The following is a 15982-nucleotide window of genomic DNA, read 5'->3' as shown; positions in this document are numbered from 1 at the left end:
TTTGTAAAACGACATCTAATAATAAATAAAATCAAATATTAATAAGGGCTAGACTGTGTTATCAAATGCTCGCAATTAGTCCAAAGTTAACTTCCGGTCTGTGTTTGATTATAGGTCTAGCTAGTGGCTAATAATAGAACAGTGTTTATTTCATATCGGAGTTATATTAATGTTAATTAATATTCTTTTTTTTTTTTTTTTGTATTTAACTAAAAGAAAACTACTCAACAGTTATTTATTTTTGTGGAGGTCTACACTGAAACATCTATATCCTATTTGATTTAAATTAACAGAAATGTTTTAATATTTTAAGTTGACACTTATAACCCTGCCTGCGTCATGCTTGTAATGGATCTAAACATGAATTAGAGCATCTTATAACTAGTTAAATCCAAAACAAATATGAGCTTTCGCAGTCTGTTACATTCTTATGTATGTTCCTGTTTATGCTTACGATTGGTTGAATCTTTCATTCATCCTCTGGTTTCTGATTGGCTGTCGTGTTGTGTGCAGGTTCCTCTGAGGCTGATTGAGAACGTGGAGAGCAGAGAGATGTTCCAACTACACATCATCTGCAAAGACTCGAAAGTAGTGAGGTAATACACACACACACTCACTCACACACTTTACGCTCCATTCCATTTTCGAATAACCTGCATTTGTTCTCATTTCATATTTTTTCCTCTCCCTTCAGGTGTCATTTCTCGACATTTAAGAAGTGTGATGAGTGGCTGAAGAGACTGAACAGGGCTATAGCACATCCCGCCCGTCTGGAGGATCTGTTCGCGCTGGCGTATCACGCTTGGTGTTTGGGAGGCAACACTGATGACGAAGACCAGCACCTGCACATGTGCAGACCAGGTGCTGTATCACCTCACCCTCCACATGCTTTAGATTGTCTCTGCAAATGCAGAGATGATGATCATGAGATGTTATAATGATGTTGTGTCTGTCTATCTCAGGTGATCATGTGAGACACAGATTGGAGATGGAGATAAAGCGGATGGGCTTTGATATGCAGAACGCCTGGAGAGTGTCGGATATCAATGCCAACTACAAGTAAGATATTTCACCTCTTAACAAATCATCTACACAACCTATAATACATACCCAGATAGATAGACATGTCTCTTCCACAAGAGTGTGTGTGTAGGTTTGTCTTTCAGAAAAAAGTGTGTGCGCGTGTGTGGCCTTTTTTTATATCCCAATGGGGACTTACGCATGAATTCACCCCAACTCAGGGCGACTCTTGTCACCCTGGGGACCAAAATTGAAGTCCCCACTTGCTAAATAGTGTAAAAATTGTACAGAACGATATTTTTTGAAAATCTAAAAATGCAAAAGGTTTTCTGTTATGTTAGTTGTAGAGTAAAAATATACACTTTGTAAAGTATAAAAATCATGGACTGTCCCCACGGAGATAATAAACCAGACATAAGTGTGTGTGTGTGTGTGTGTGTGTGTGTGTATCCTCAATATTTATGTTGCTTATATTGTATATCTGAACAAACACCTAACCTGAAGAATTCAACTCAGTAAGTCTTATCTGACATTGGCTTGTTCTTTTCTGCAGGTTGTGTTCGAGTTATCCTCAGAAACTGCTGGTGCCTGTTTGGATCACAGATAAAGAGCTGGAGAGCGTGGGTTCCTTCAGGTCCTGGAAGAGAATCCCTGTGGCGGTGTACAGGTGAGACCACCTCGCAATTTCCACAAACATTTTTCTCTGAAGCTCTCGCTGCGCGCTGAATTTTTTTAAGATTGTAATAGGTTCTGTTTTTTATGCAATTCAGTCGACTTTGAGTACCACTTGTGTTGTCTTCCTCAGGCACCAGCGCAATGGGGTGGTGATCGCTCGCTGCAGTCAGCCCGAAATCAGCTGGTGGGGTTGGAGAAACACTGAAGACGAGTATTTGGTTACGTCTATAGCGAAGGCCTGTCAGCTGGACCCCGGCCCAAGGGCCTGTAGAACCAGAGGAGACGGGCAAGATTCTGACAGTGACTTTGGTAAAACGCTTTTTAAATGCCTATTCATGAAATGTAAAGAGCACACCCACAATTACAATGACACTAGTGACACCTTGAGAAAACAGATGTCTGTCTGCTCACCACATCCAGATGACTCATCACAGACTAAATGTGCCTGAGTCAAAATTGTTGTTTTATATTTAAATATATAATCTTTATTTATTATCCCGGAAGGGTAGCATCATGACTTCAATTCTGGCCCGTTTCTTTAAACTTCTCTTATCCTAATGGAAGTTTCTCTGCAATGGTCATCATTGATTTTCCTGCCGGACAGGCTGATGAATTATAACTGCTCTCTCATAGCATTAATACCACACTGTGGTCCAACTCATCACTATCGATTTGTGCCTCCTTCGAGCTTTTCACTCTCTTTCTGGCATACTGCACGTAGTGTCTCTGCAGTATGCGGTAGGGCTGGCTAGTTGACTAAAACCGGACTAAAATTCAAACGATGGCAATGACACAAACTTTTTTTTTTACAAAAACGTTGAATAAAAATGAAAAAAAAAACTATTGGTCAGACTATTGTATTACACATAACATTTCTATGATGGCAGCTAAAGGACTGAAACAACAAGATCAACATCATCATTGTTCTGTCTCTCTCTCAGACTCGTCTCTTACGGCTTGTCCCGGTTCTGACACCAGCGCTGTGGCTCAGAAGCTTTTGATTCTTGATGCCCGCTCTTACACTGCTGCCGTGGCAAACCGTGCAAAGGGAGGAGGCTGTGAGTGTGAAGGTTAGTGTCCAAGATGTATCCTAATTCTTAAATCTTGTCGGACATCATGAGGCGGTTTGTTGTTTAATGTTTGTGTTCTTTCTGTGTGTAGAGTACTATCCTAACTGTGAGGTGATGTTCATGGGCATGGCCAACATTCACTCTATCAGAAACAGTTTTCAGTCACTCAGAGCCGTTTGCAGTCAGATCCCAGACCCTGGAAAGTAAGTTCTGCATCTCTCCGTTTTTATTCATTCACATTTTCAATTGCCATAGCATATCTTCAGATAGATACAGCAAAAATATAGGAAGACATACAGAAATCCTGCATGGTCATATAGAGCTGCAGTAATTAACTGGCATGATTTAGCATTTTATTGTCATGTTCCAAATCAGGTTACAATGCACCTCGCAAACATTTGACACTGCAATGTGGGGTTAACCCTGCAAAAGCAGTGCTAACCCGAGTAAAATGCAGGGATAACACCGCGTCAAAATTACAAATTTGAAACGTTTGTTTACCCGGGGTTAAAAATGGGGTTTAGAATGAATATAACCCAAAGCCCTTATGTTAGAGACTACAGACCTTTCCACTGACACCATCATGGATTTAACAGCCGTGTTTGTAACCCCAGTTTCTCCGTTGGTTCTCCTCAGTTGGCTGTCTGCTTTGGAAAGCACCCGTTGGCTGCAGCACCTGTCCGTCATGCTGAAAGCAGCCACTCTGGTTTGTTCTGCGGTTGAGAGGGAGGGACGACCGGTGCTGGTTCACTGCTCTGACGGCTGGGATCGAACTCCACAGATCGTGGCCCTGGCAAAGATCCTCCTGGATCCTTTCTACAGAACCATAGAGGTACATTTAAACCACACACGTGATTCTGTCTGGGGTGCTTTATTTGCATCAATCTCATTACTTAACGTTCTCAATAATATCTGTTTCTGATAAGTTTTTGATCTCTGCGTTCCCAGGGTTTTCAGGTACTGGTGGAGACGGAGTGGCTGGATTACGGTCATAAGTTTGCGGATCGCTGTGGTCATCAGGAGAAGGGCGATGATGTTAGTGAGCAGTGTCCTGTGTTCCTCCAATGGCTGGACTGTGTGCATCAGCTGTTAAAACAGTTTCCCTGTCTGTTCGAATTTAACGAGGCCTTTCTGGTACGTAGCCTGTTGGAGCAACATGAAAGGAAGAGATGCATCAGTATGTGTGTGAGATTGTGTCGGTCACATCCTGAGCGATGAGTGTTTGTTGTGTTTGTAGGTGAAGCTGGTTCAGCACACTTACTCGTGTCTCTACGGTACCTTCCTGTGCAATAACGCAAAAGAGCGAGATGCCCGTAACGTTTATAAACGCACATGCTCTGTCTGGTCTCTCCTGCGCACTGGAAACAAGAACTTCCAGAACTTTCTCTACATCCCCTGCCATGATATGGTAAGACACGGCTATTTTTCACAAGACGGTAACAATGAGAATACTGTTTTTCTGTTTAATGTGATGCATTTACAGCTGTGGGAAAAATTAAGTGATCATTCCAAATGTTCATGTAATCAGCTTTTCTAGATGTATTGTGGTCATTCCAGCTGAGTGTCTGTTGAATTTCAACAAAATCAAACCTCAGGAGTGACATAAAGTCATCCAACAGCATCGTAAAAGACTGACAGCATGACAAGACGCATGAAAGCTGTGATAAAAATCCAGGTTATCACATAAAAACCTTTTTTCCAAATACATGCAGAAATATATTGATTAAAAGTGAATTGTTTCTTTGCGGTATTTGAGGTCTGACAAAATACTAAATTTTTCATTTTCTTTAGTTCAAAGAATGAAACAAAAATGATACTTTTATTCCACAGCACATGCCTAAAAATAGTACATTTAGAAAAACTGAAAATAATTTTTAAATGATCTCTTCATTTTTCAACGGCTGTATTTGTGTAATGTAGATTGTTGTGTGCAACAAATCATCTTTTTTTCCTTGATGAACCAGCTCTTCTTTAATCTTGAAAACAACACATTGGATTGTTTGTCTTGGATAATGGATGAAATGTTTCTTTCATGGAAATGTGATTTGTTCTGATTTTTCTGGCTTCAGGTTCTGCAGCCGGTGTGTCACACGCGGGCTCTGCAGTTGTGGACGGCCGTTTATCTGCCGACTTCATCTCCGTGTACAGCAGCCGAAGATGCCATGGAGATCTACCTGAGCCCCTCTGCACAGGGTGAGGAGTTCACCTCCCGATCTCTGGACAGGTAACCACAGTGCACACTCACCTTAGATTTTCAAAGAACAAAAGCTTCATGCAACTGTAAACTTATCCATCCCTAAAGTCCCCGTGAACTGGAAGTTGCGATCGTTTTTACTTCGGTACCTTGATGGATTTTTAGGTGAAATGGAATTTTGAATGAGAAAAATTGTGGGTGTGGCTTTCGTCTAGGGATGGGCTGGTATGAGATTCTGAAGGTGTGATAACCTTGAACAAAACTACCACGGTGCACGGTATTATTATTACATATCTCCAATGTGTTATTTTTAAATAAAAACAAAGTTTTTTCCACTGAACACAATGTTTTATTTAAAAAAAAACATATAGAACATTCTGGAACACTAAACTTGACAAGTTAAATTATTAAAATACATATTTCAGTTCTTATTATTTGAATTAAAATAAATGCAGTCAGTTAAGTGAGCCTTAACCTTGATCTCAACAACAATCAGAAGCTCAGAACTGAAATAATTTTCTGAAAAAAAAAAAATTTACTGGTAAAAGTCACGTAAGTGAGCCTCAACCTGCAGATCAACATTTAAATCAAATGCATGTAAAAAAGCAGTCATCAAACCTGCAGCTGAAAAATGACAGAGACCTGTCGTTTCCATAACAAAACGCAAGGAACGTGATTGGTCGAGAAGTTTATAATTCAAATAGACTTCCTTTAGGCTGCATATCTGTTTCTCTGGGGTGCCTTCGTGCATAGACGCTGCCTCTGAAGTCATGGCGTTCGGCAAAACGATGCCAGCGTTTTTTTTAACTGAGTCTTTTTCAACGGGTAAATCCTGCACACAGGTGACTCTCACTCACTGACTGCTTGCACCTACCGGAGGGGGAGGGCACGTGACTCGTTACGCTCTTCACTGCACACAACCTGAGGGATTACTGCACTTTCCGTCTTTTAGGCAACCGCAGGAACGGTATAACGGGAAATTTTATTGATTTCAACACCACAGATCTTGAAAATCAAGGTATACCTTGGAAACCGGTAATCGGCCCATGCCTACTTTTGTCTTTCTCTGCGATTTGATTGGATGTATAAGAACAGCCTTTGCATTTTTAAATGGAACTGGCAGCAGACTGACAGTTGAAGGGGAGGAGTAAACGAATGCTCCTCCCAACACATTTTAACATACGTCATTTAATATGGATAGTCAATACAGGATGGAAGTACTTTTTTAGATTTTAACCAAAGATTATGAGGGCACACAATTTAAAAAAAGCGAATGACCCACATTGATAATCTATTAACAATAAACGCTGCAATATTTCATGAAAAAATAGGTATTGACATTTTTTATTTCACTGTGACTTTAAAACAGGACATAGATGAGATGTGTGGTCACAGTCTGCCCTCTTCTGGGGAGATTATGTAGTACTCACTAATATTTATCTTTTTTCTCAGGGTCCCCAAGACGCGCTCGATGGACAACTTGGTGTCTGCTTGTGAGAACGTGACGCTCACCCGCACCTCAAGTGACCCCAACCTCAACAAGCACTGCCAGGAGGGACGCACGACGCACGAAACCAGCCAGCCCATGTCCATTCAGAGAACCCCAGAAGACACACCAGTCGTTGGATTGCTAAGTGACGACCAGGAGTTGGAAATCAGTCCTTTGGCTTCTCATGAGGTTCAGGAAGACGACGTGAGGGCGGAGCCTTGTCTGACGACCCAGCCCCTGCCATCTGTGCCCCACCCTTTAACTTTAGATCAGGCTCCTCCCCTTCCTATTTTAAATCAAGCTCTGCCTCAAATCTCATCCTCTCCACCCTCACCTTTACAACAGGAAGTGCAAGCTAGGCCTGATGATGTAACTTCCTGTGTGGCCACCACTCCAAATCCACCTCCTGTCTGTAACGGTTTTGCACACTTAGAGAACGCTGGTCATTTCCAAAACTCAGAGATCGAGTTTTTTAAGCGATTTACTCCTCTCGCGCCAATGGACGCTTCCGTGGAAACCCTGACGGAGGACAGCCTCGTCCCTCCAGTTTTAAAAGCCATTTCAGAGGAGACAAAAAGAACTGAGGCTGTACAAATCGGCGAACTCATTCCTGTAAAAGAACGGCCCGTCCCGCCGCCCACCGAATATGCCAAAGCGGCACGCAGGTTGATCTCCCAGAGCCAGCTGACCGATCTGTCACTACTGGGTTCTCAATGGGACAGCATGCAGGGTCTCGTTCAGTCGGCATGCGGAGGTGCCATCCAGCACGGGAGCTATCACGGACGGCGCTTGGCAAACAAGCTCCTCCGGGCTCAGGGCGGGAGCTCCAACGGCGGGCCGTGTTGCCGCCGGGACCCTTTGTGCACTCCTGGAAGTCCAGTCCAGTCTGGCTGGTTCTCAGCTGTGAAAAACACAAGCTACGCCGCTCTTTGTTCGTCGGCCACCTCTTCGCTGGCAATCGGACCATCTTTCCGACAACTTCTGCCGTCGCATTGTTCCCCCTCGGGTGGATCTCCGGCTCTGATGCCAGCGTACCTGGATGACGACGGTTTGCCGGTCGCCGTGGATGCAGTGCAGCAACGTCTGCGTCAGATTGAAGCAAGTTATAAACATGAGGTGGAAATTTTGAGACGGCAGGTTAAACAGCTTCAGTTGAAACTGGAGAGCAAACAGTACTGCTCACCGCCCTCCGAACCGGATGTCGACTATGAAGATGACATCGTGAGTTCAGATTCATACACAACGTTTTTACATTCGTCTTAATTAAAACCATCGACATTTGTAATCTGAGTGCTACTAGGTGCTTTGTATATAGAATTTTTCATAGGATGAATATCAGTAATGCTCTATATTACTAACAGTAATTAATTGTCTGTAAAAATGTAATTAGTTTCTATGTAGAATTGATGACAAACGCATTAAATTAAAACTTTTCAAGAAATGGACGGGCACCAGAAATACTTGCTTTTTTATCAGAAGTCAATGTACTCGTATTTTGCCAAAATATCCTTAAATTTTATTTGCATTTGGAAGAGACAGTGTTACTAGTGTGTGTTATAAGTGTCCGTGACTCTTGTCCCGACAGACGTGCCTGAGGGAGTCAGACGGCAGCGATGAAGAAGACTCGCTGTCCAATCACAGTGAAGATCGCTTCAGCGAGGGCAGCTGGGACCGTGTGGAGAGGAAGGACACTGAGGTTAGTCAACAAAAAAGCCTGCTGGAGATCAAAAACATCATTCATACTGTTAAATATTTCATGCAAACACTAGCGTTCTAAATATTAGGGTCACTTGAGTAAAATGTTTTAAACCCCCTTAAAACATTTGAATGCATATGTCTGAAATTAGTTTAGTTTTGTGCAAACTAACATTACAAAGCAAAAAATGTATTTAGAAATGTTATTCTAGACAAAGGATGACTAAACTCAATATATTCTAAACTAGGGGTTTTCAAACTTTTTTGTCAGCTTTTGTCACTTTAACTTGATTTACAAACCAACAGGGGTTTCCGAGCCCCAGTTTGGGAACCTGTGCTAAACTCTAACCGTTTGATTTCATTTTTTTGGTCACTTTTTTTTGTTTGCACAGACTCACCTGCTCATTTTTCCTGATTCTCAGGTGACCAGATGGGTTCCCGATCACATGGCTTCACACTGTTATAATTGTGACTGTGAGTTCTGGATCGCCAAAAGACGGCATCACTGCAGGTGAGTCCCGTCACCTCACGAGTTTGCATCCGATCTGATACTTGCATTAAAGAGTGGAACATATTGAATAAACAGAATAGATTTGAGAGCATATGTTGGTTTGGTGTTTTGATCTTATTAAATATTGCATGGATGAATCACACATGTGGTTGGTTGCTTTATAGACTGTTATATTGATTGAATGTTTGATTTGATGCTTATTTCTCGTAGGAACTGCGGAAATGTGTTTTGTAAAGACTGCTGTCATCTGCGGCTGCCCATTCCAGATCAGCAGCTGTATGACCCGGTTCTGGTGTGCAACACTTGTTACGACCTTCTCCTGGAGTCACGTACGCGAGAGTTGTGCTCGCAGCAGCTCAAGAAACCCATCGCCACAGCCTCCAGCTGAGACAGCCAATCAGCGATCACCGAGCGGGCCGCCGAGGTCCCCCGCAGAGGTGTCTGTACAGATGCCCGTTATTTAGCGGAAGAGTCGCTCTCTGCGTGTAGAGAGACTGGAGGAGAGGACGGTCAACCACAGCTGAGACTGATCTACGGATGGAGTCCACACACACTGGAGGAAGAGTGTGGTTAGTGATGAAGAGTGTTTTTAATCGAAAGCCTCTTTGATCGAGGACTGCTGTGAACCCGTGCACCAGTTGGACCTTTAGGTTCAGATGCCCAGCGGGACGTTTCTTCATCTCAGAATTATCACCCACCTTCTCCTTTGAACCCTACACGTCACTGAAAAAAACACATACGCTAATAAAAGAACAATCACCTCCCTCAGAGCGAGTGACTCCAATCCCTCTGCGTGTCTATCGAGAGGCTCTCTATTTAAACGGAAGAAGCTGCTACAGTATTTAAAAATGGAAATAATTCTTCTTTTCTATTCTTATGATTTTGTGCACTAAAGAGGGTGATTCAGACCAAAATGGAGAAAGCGCAGTTGTTTACGTGCCGTTGTCTGTTGATACGTGGCTGTACGAAGCTTGAATGTAAGTTGTGTCGTTCAGGAGAGTTATAGGGGCGGTGTTACTGAAAAGATTTAAGCTGCCAGTTTGCATTGATTTGATTGCAATTTTGTGTCGTCTGTTGTTAATGGGTTCAAACACAGAACATTTCTAAAGTTTGTCTTTTTCTGAGCGCCTATAGTGGCGCTTCAGATCTGCTCTTTGGCTTAAATGTAATTTTTTCTTTTGTGATGCAAAATACAAAAAAAAGTTAAATCTTCAAATGCCAAACCAAATCCAACATCACATGAATTATATGAGGGAGTAAAATCATTAAATATATAATTTGTTTAGACCTCATGCTCCTCTGGTTGGTTGTGCCATGTATTCTGATGTGCAACTTTAACAGGAAACAACTGAACATTTATGCACCGTTAATGTGTCTGTTGTGTAAGTGAAGAGAAAACTATAGCTATGTTACACTCTGTCTGGTATTTCAGAAACGTAATAGTGTACTATAACTAGTTACTTTTTATGACGTTATTTGAGCAACGATTTTACTTTACAATAACTAACTGGACAGATGGAAATACATGAATAATTGGAAACTGGTGGCATTTGAATGCTTTTGTGTTTGAGGGCTTCACTGGTTAGTCTTGTGAATATTCCACAACAGCATTACATGTTCAGAATACATAAGTGCTATCATTTATTTTCATGTTGTCTCCCTTTTCTTTCCCTAAAATGAGTGTAATGTTAAATCGTAACTTCAAAAACAGTGCCATCTGTTTTTCCTCCTTTTTAACGGATTATCTGTTTTACTTTTTTGTAACTACTTAACAGGTTCAATGGTACAATAGCTAGATGCTTAAAAATGAAGAATTGATTTGTTGAGATGCGACATGACTTTAGAAACACTGCTAACTAGAGAACCGCTTTGGTTCTGCATTTCCTGATGATCAATTTTTTTCTTTTTCATGGTGTTGATGAAGAAAACATATTGATTTAAATCTTTGAAAAGGAACCCAGAAATGTGATGTATAGTTATTTGGTCTTTAATAGTGGCTTAAATTTGTCACTTAGTGAATAGTTGTTGTAAAGAAATGCACTGTACAAGTTCAATCCCGCGAGTGAAATTAAAACATATATGTCTTTATCAGCCATCTGTGTCCGGTTGTTAATATACATCCAAAATAAAGTCGAAATGTTACGAGAATAAAGTCGAAATAAAATAAATACTTTTACCACTGAGTTAGTACTTAGTTCATGTCTGATTTTTTTCTTCTGAATAAATTCAATTTCCTACATAACCGCTGCAGTGTCCTTTTACTAATTATAACTCCGTGATGATGCGCCAAAAGAATTTCCTTATTGCTAAATCATAATCTAAAGTAGGATTTAACCAAATTCTCCACAGCCATTGTTTCCAGCAATTCTGTTATTTTTCTCAAATAATTACGAGTTTATTCTCGTAACATTTCGACTTTATTCTCGTAGCATTTCACGACGCCGTCGTAGCTTTAGACTATTAAAAAGGTAAGGAATTTATTCTTATTAGAATATTTTGAGCTATTCCCAAAATTGTTTTTAGCAATCAAGTATACCTGCAAAAGTGCAACAAGTTTAATAAGACATTTTTCCTTTACATTAAGTGTTATACTTCCAGAAGCGGACATTTTTAGGTCCATTGCTGTTAAGACTTTTATTTTGAAATTTTATTTTAACGGGCAAAGACGCGTATTTCGTGACTTGAGCAGTTGTTACATAAGCGAGGCAAACGTCCCTAACAGTTGATAAATATTTGACTCTAAGTAGTTTCTACTTCGTTTGACTGCCTTCAGGGAATAAATTCGTGTTAGGATCATTTGTATGCTTATTTACGGGAGGAAGAGAAACGAATCTTTCAGAAGCTTCGAATCTTATTTTAAATAATTTACTCTTTTGAATCACTCGATACCAGGTAAACTGAGGACATCTGCTGATAAAGTAAACGCGTGTATGCAACTCGAAAAATAAATATTATAAAATATTATATTAATTATCTTCTTAGTTGTCAGAAATACACACACCTACATAACATATTAAAAACTACTGAAATGCATGTTACATGTTTGCTCAGTATGTAAAATAAATTGTAAATATCTCAATTTATGCTACTTATGTTTAGATACATTTTTTTTTAAATGTCCTTTGTATTTTCAGCACATCAAGAAAAGTTAGGCGTGGGAGAGAGTCAGTCAGGATTAACCCATTTAACATTCTGTGTTTTGACTCATTTTTAGGAAATTTGGAATCTTGCTTCCTCTAAAAATCCTCTTAAATCTTTCATTTCTCATATATAAATAGACTTGTTTAAAGGTGTCCAAAATGTAAAAATTATATTCGTAATTTATTGACGGCACACTGAATTAGTTAATTTGTCGGGTGAATCTGTCCTGCCTTTATTTTTGTCCTTTACCTTTGACATGAATGTATGAAAACCACACCTTTGCACTTGATAAAACTCTATAAACTAGGTTAATCATTACACCCGATAGAATAAATTTGAGGGAGAGAGAGCGACTCTCACACTCTCTTTTACTTTCCAATCATGAGACTTGTAGCTTGTTTCCTTTCCTTTTTCATTTTGTTTGGCCGCGCAGAATGTGGGAACATCTTGGTCTGGCCAACCGAAGGCAGTCATTGGATTAATCTCAAAATTGTGTTGGAAACATTGATGGACAGAGGACACAGCGTAACGGTGCTGGTGCCGGACTCCAAAATGTTCATGAGCGTCACAGAATCGGATCTCTTCAGCCAAATGCACTTTAACATGTCCATATCTTCTGAGGAGATGCATGCTTTCCTTGAGGAAATGCTGCACTTCTCAATGTATGAAGTTGACAAATTGAGCTTACTGCAGATTGTGAGCAAATTCTACCAGCTTGCCTCCAAAAATCTGGCTATCGGTCTTTCATACTGTGACGGCATTCTGAAATCTCCAGGGTTAATGGACAGATTGCGACGTGGAAAGTTTGATGTCGTTTTGTCCGACCCCATTTTCCCGTGCAGTGATATAATGGCAGAACAGCTGAACGTCCCCTTGGTATTCACATTCAGATTCTCCATCGGTCACGCGGCAGAGCGCATGTGTGGTCAGATACCCGCACCACCATCATACGTACCTGGAGCCATGAGTAAACTCACAGACAAAATGACTTTTACTGAGCGAATCGCAAATATGCTCTTCTACCTTTCGCAAGATGCTTTTGCCAAAATTTTGTGGAGAACATTTGACAACTACTACACTGAATATTTAGGTGAGACTCCTGGGTTCTCGATATTTATTAAACTCAATATATATAGTCTCATTTTTCAACATTAACTCCCCTAATGTCATTCCAATCCTGTTGACTCCCTGTTGTTGTTGTTGTTGTTGTTTTTGTTTTTTAAGAACGTTGGTAACCAAACAACATTGGACCTCATTGACTTTCCATTGTATGAACTCAAAACCACTGAGACATTTCTCAAAATATATTCTTTTGTGTTCCACAGAAGCAAGAGCCGTATACAGATTTTGAAGGAGAATAAATGAACAGAATTTTACTCTTTATTGCAGGACGACCCACTTCCTTCTGTGAGATGTTGGGTAAAGCTGATATCTGGTTAATCAGAACTTACTGGGACTTTGAGTATCCACGACCATTCCTGCCCAACTTCAAATACGTTGGAGGGCTTCACTGCACCCCAGCCAAACAGCTACCCAAGGTAGGTGTCTTACAGTTCTTTATTGACTTTAGATAAAAACACACTTGTATTAAAAATAACACGACATGAAAGAACAATTCACCCAAAAATATCCTCACCCTTGAGTTTTTCCAAATCTGTATACATTTATATGTATTAGAAAAATATTTGGAAGAATGCTTGTAACCAAACAGTTTTTGGCAACCATTGACCACCATAGTAGAAAAAATTGCTTTATAAATGTCTTTGCTCCATTGAACGCAATTGTTTGTTAAAGAAGATTTTTATTAGTTTTTTAAGAGAAGATATTATGAAGAATGTAGGATAGTTCTGGGGCCCTTTTGTAATTTTTCCTACGAGTGAGTAAATTATGACCATTTTTATTTTTGGGGGAACTGTATTTATGTGCATTTCAAAGAATATGTAGATAAAGTATTATGAAATATCATGAGTTTGTTAAAAGAAACAAATGAGGATTTTGTGTGTGTGAAGGATATGGAGGAGTTCGTGCAGAGCTCTGGAGATGCTGGGATAGTGGTGTTCTCGTTGGGGTCCATGGTAAAGAATATTACCAAAGAGAAGAGCAACATGATCGCGTCAGCCCTGGCACAGATACCTCAGAAGGTTACTTAACAATCTTATCTCCTTTGTTATTTATCATTTTTTTGATGAATAAATGGACCTTGTGGAACACAAAAGAAGATATTTTGAAGAAAGTTGGTAACTGAGCAGAACTGAACCCTATTCACTTCTATTGTATGTATGGACACAAAACCAATGCAAGTAAATGGGGTCCAGTTAATACCATTTTTCTAAATATCTTCTTTTGTGTTCTGCAGAATAAAGGAAGTCACAAAGTTTTTAAATGACAAGAGGGTGAGTAAATGATGAATGCTTTTTTATTTCTGGGTGAAGTAAAATATCTCTTTGATGTGATAGGAATATGTTTTGTAACCTTAAGTTATTTAATGATTCTTAAGGAGTATTAGTAACTTTCTTTCTTAATAAGTAATTATTATACTGTTTGTACGATTGTTTGTATTGATTGTAGGTCTTGTGGCGATATGTTGGAGAGAAGCCTGACACCCTTGGACCAAACACTAGAATCTATGACTGGATCCCTCAGAATGATTTATTGGGTCAGTGTCGAGATTTAAAAAAATATTTTGTTAATTTAAATGAACAAATCTTGAAATGTACTGGGTTTAACTCGTAAACCTTGTAAAAGAATCCATGTACAAAAACAGTCCCACTTTTTTTCAGGTCATCCCAAAACCAGAGCATTCATCACTCATGGAGGCACTAATGGCATTTATGAAGCCATATATCACAGTGTCCCGATGGTTGGCATCCCCTTGTTTGGTGACCAGCCGGATAACATGGCTCATATGATAGCCAAAGGAGCTGCTGTTGTCATGGACTATAACAGCATGAAGACTCAAGACCTGTTAGACGGACTTAACGCTGTCATTACAGACCCCTCGTAAGTAACGATATCATTGACGACAGGACTTTTGTTTTCTTAATATTTCTAAATGTGTTCTTAATGTTTTTGCAGACATTATAACTTTTGTCTCATTTTCCACAGGTATAAAGAGAAGTCTGCACATTTGTCCAGGGTCCATCATGACAGACCGGTGAAGCCTCTGGATGAGGCGGTTTTCTGGATTGAGTTTGTCATGCGCAATAAAGGTGCCAAACATCTGCAAGTTGCGGCTCATAATCTTACCTGGTACCAATACCACTGTCTGGATGTGTTTACTTTTCTCATCACCATTATGAGTGTAATCACCTACATACTCTTTAAAACTTGTAAATGCTTCATTATGCGTTGCCATTTGAGATCAATGACTAAAAGCAAAAGGGAGTGAAATATACTTTGAAAAAGCCTTTGATTCTGTACTGAACATTCTGTCTCTACCTACACATGAGGACGCCTGATCTTTCACATATATTTTGGCTAATTTGACAATAATTTTTGCTACAAATAATAATGTAGAATTATCCGTTTTATCTAAAAGGTTTTAGCATTTCAAATCCATTCTGTAGGAAATTAGGAATCTGTATTTCTGTATAAATCACAAATCTGTATAAATCACAAATTAAAATCTAGCTTTATTGATTAGAAGGCAAATTAATGTAATGTGTGCCTACATTTTATTTAGTAAACAAATATTTTCCATGTTGTATGTTTGTCTAATGTGTATTTAAATGTCCAGAACTGCATAATGTATCTTAATTCCTTCTAAGGTTTACTTGGCATTGTTGGTTTTGATTAGCTTATTATGGGATTGTCGGGGACTATTCTTTTCAATCTTTTTTGGATCCACTTGTGTTGTTGCATTATAGGACACACTAAACTATAATAATTATTTGAAATGAATAAATCACTTTTCTACATTAAAAATACTACCATAGCTTTTAATGTTTATTGTTGAATGCTACATTAAGCTGTATTGCTACAATTTTGTTGTTGCTGCAATTGTGTAAAGTGTCCTCATAAGACTTTTATTTTGAAATACATGTTTTATTTTGTTGCTTTTCTTCACACACAACGCGTCACGAACCACCGGTTACAAGCAAGCGTCTCTGTCTGTGAACCGGTCAATTTTCCTTATATGATCGGTTAAATCCGAAATGATTAGAACTGTTTTGGTGATCGAGACATTT

At 39.6% G+C, this 15982-nt stretch overlaps 2 protein-coding genes across 6 annotated transcripts in view; both read left to right on the top strand.

Moving 5' to 3' along the window:
• Positions 1 to 10837, top strand: part of mtmr4 (myotubularin related protein 4) — a 40876-nt gene extending 30039 nt beyond the window's left edge. For 4 of the 5 annotated variants that reach the window (XM_056746110.1, XM_056746111.1, XM_056746112.1 and 1 more), the window contains 15 exons: positions 514 to 596; positions 695 to 861; positions 963 to 1059; positions 1574 to 1687; positions 1826 to 2004; positions 2637 to 2765; positions 2857 to 2968; positions 3402 to 3597; positions 3714 to 3899; positions 4003 to 4173; positions 4835 to 4989; positions 6412 to 7669; positions 8034 to 8144; positions 8536 to 8654; positions 8865 to 10837. In XM_056746110.1, coding sequence (XP_056602088.1) covers positions 514 to 596; positions 695 to 861; positions 963 to 1059; positions 1574 to 1687; positions 1826 to 2004; positions 2637 to 2765; positions 2857 to 2968; positions 3402 to 3597; positions 3714 to 3899; positions 4003 to 4173; positions 4835 to 4989; positions 6412 to 7669; positions 8034 to 8144; positions 8536 to 8654; positions 8865 to 9042 — 3255 coding nt within the window. In that variant the 3' untranslated portion in view covers positions 9043 to 10837. The remainder of the gene's footprint in view (positions 1 to 513; positions 597 to 694; positions 862 to 962; positions 1060 to 1573; positions 1688 to 1825; positions 2005 to 2636; positions 2766 to 2856; positions 2969 to 3401; positions 3598 to 3713; positions 3900 to 4002; positions 4174 to 4834; positions 4990 to 6411; positions 7670 to 8033; positions 8145 to 8535; positions 8655 to 8864) is intronic. The other variant, XM_056746108.1, reaches the window with a different exon arrangement.
• A 493-nt stretch (positions 10838 to 11330) lies between these two features.
• Positions 11331 to 15729, top strand: LOC130419398 (UDP-glucuronosyltransferase 2C1-like). The gene is made up of 6 exons (XM_056746113.1): positions 11331 to 12885; positions 13185 to 13333; positions 13805 to 13936; positions 14364 to 14451; positions 14576 to 14795; positions 14901 to 15729. The coding sequence occupies exons 1-6, from the start codon at positions 12177 to 12179 to the stop codon at positions 15181 to 15183; spliced, it is 1581 nt and encodes a 526-aa protein (XP_056602091.1). The 5' UTR covers positions 11331 to 12176; the 3' UTR covers positions 15184 to 15729.
• Positions 15730 to 15982: the final 253 nt, after the last annotated feature.

Source organism: Triplophysa dalaica, chromosome 4, assembly GCF_015846415.1.
Source record: "Triplophysa dalaica isolate WHDGS20190420 chromosome 4, ASM1584641v1, whole genome shotgun sequence".
NCBI classification, from domain to species: Eukaryota; Metazoa; Chordata; class Actinopteri; order Cypriniformes; family Nemacheilidae; genus Triplophysa; species Triplophysa dalaica.
Note: the sequence above shows the minus strand (reverse complement) of the source record. Positions and strands in the feature narration are given on the sequence as shown.

Bases quoted from the DNA above. Each gene is read 5' to 3' on its own strand.
- LOC130419398 (XM_056746113.1), top strand. From the start codon at position 12,177: ATGAGACTTGTAGCTTGTTTCCTTTCCTTTTTCATTTTGTTTGGCCGC. The intron at 13,937-14,363 runs GTTACTTAACAA...TATTGATTGTAG, and splicing joins TGGCACAGATACCTCAGAAG to GTCTTGTGGCGATATGTTGG. The intron at 14,796-14,900 runs GTAAGTAACGAT...CATTTTCCACAG, and splicing joins GCTGTCATTACAGACCCCTC to GTATAAAGAGAAGTCTGCAC.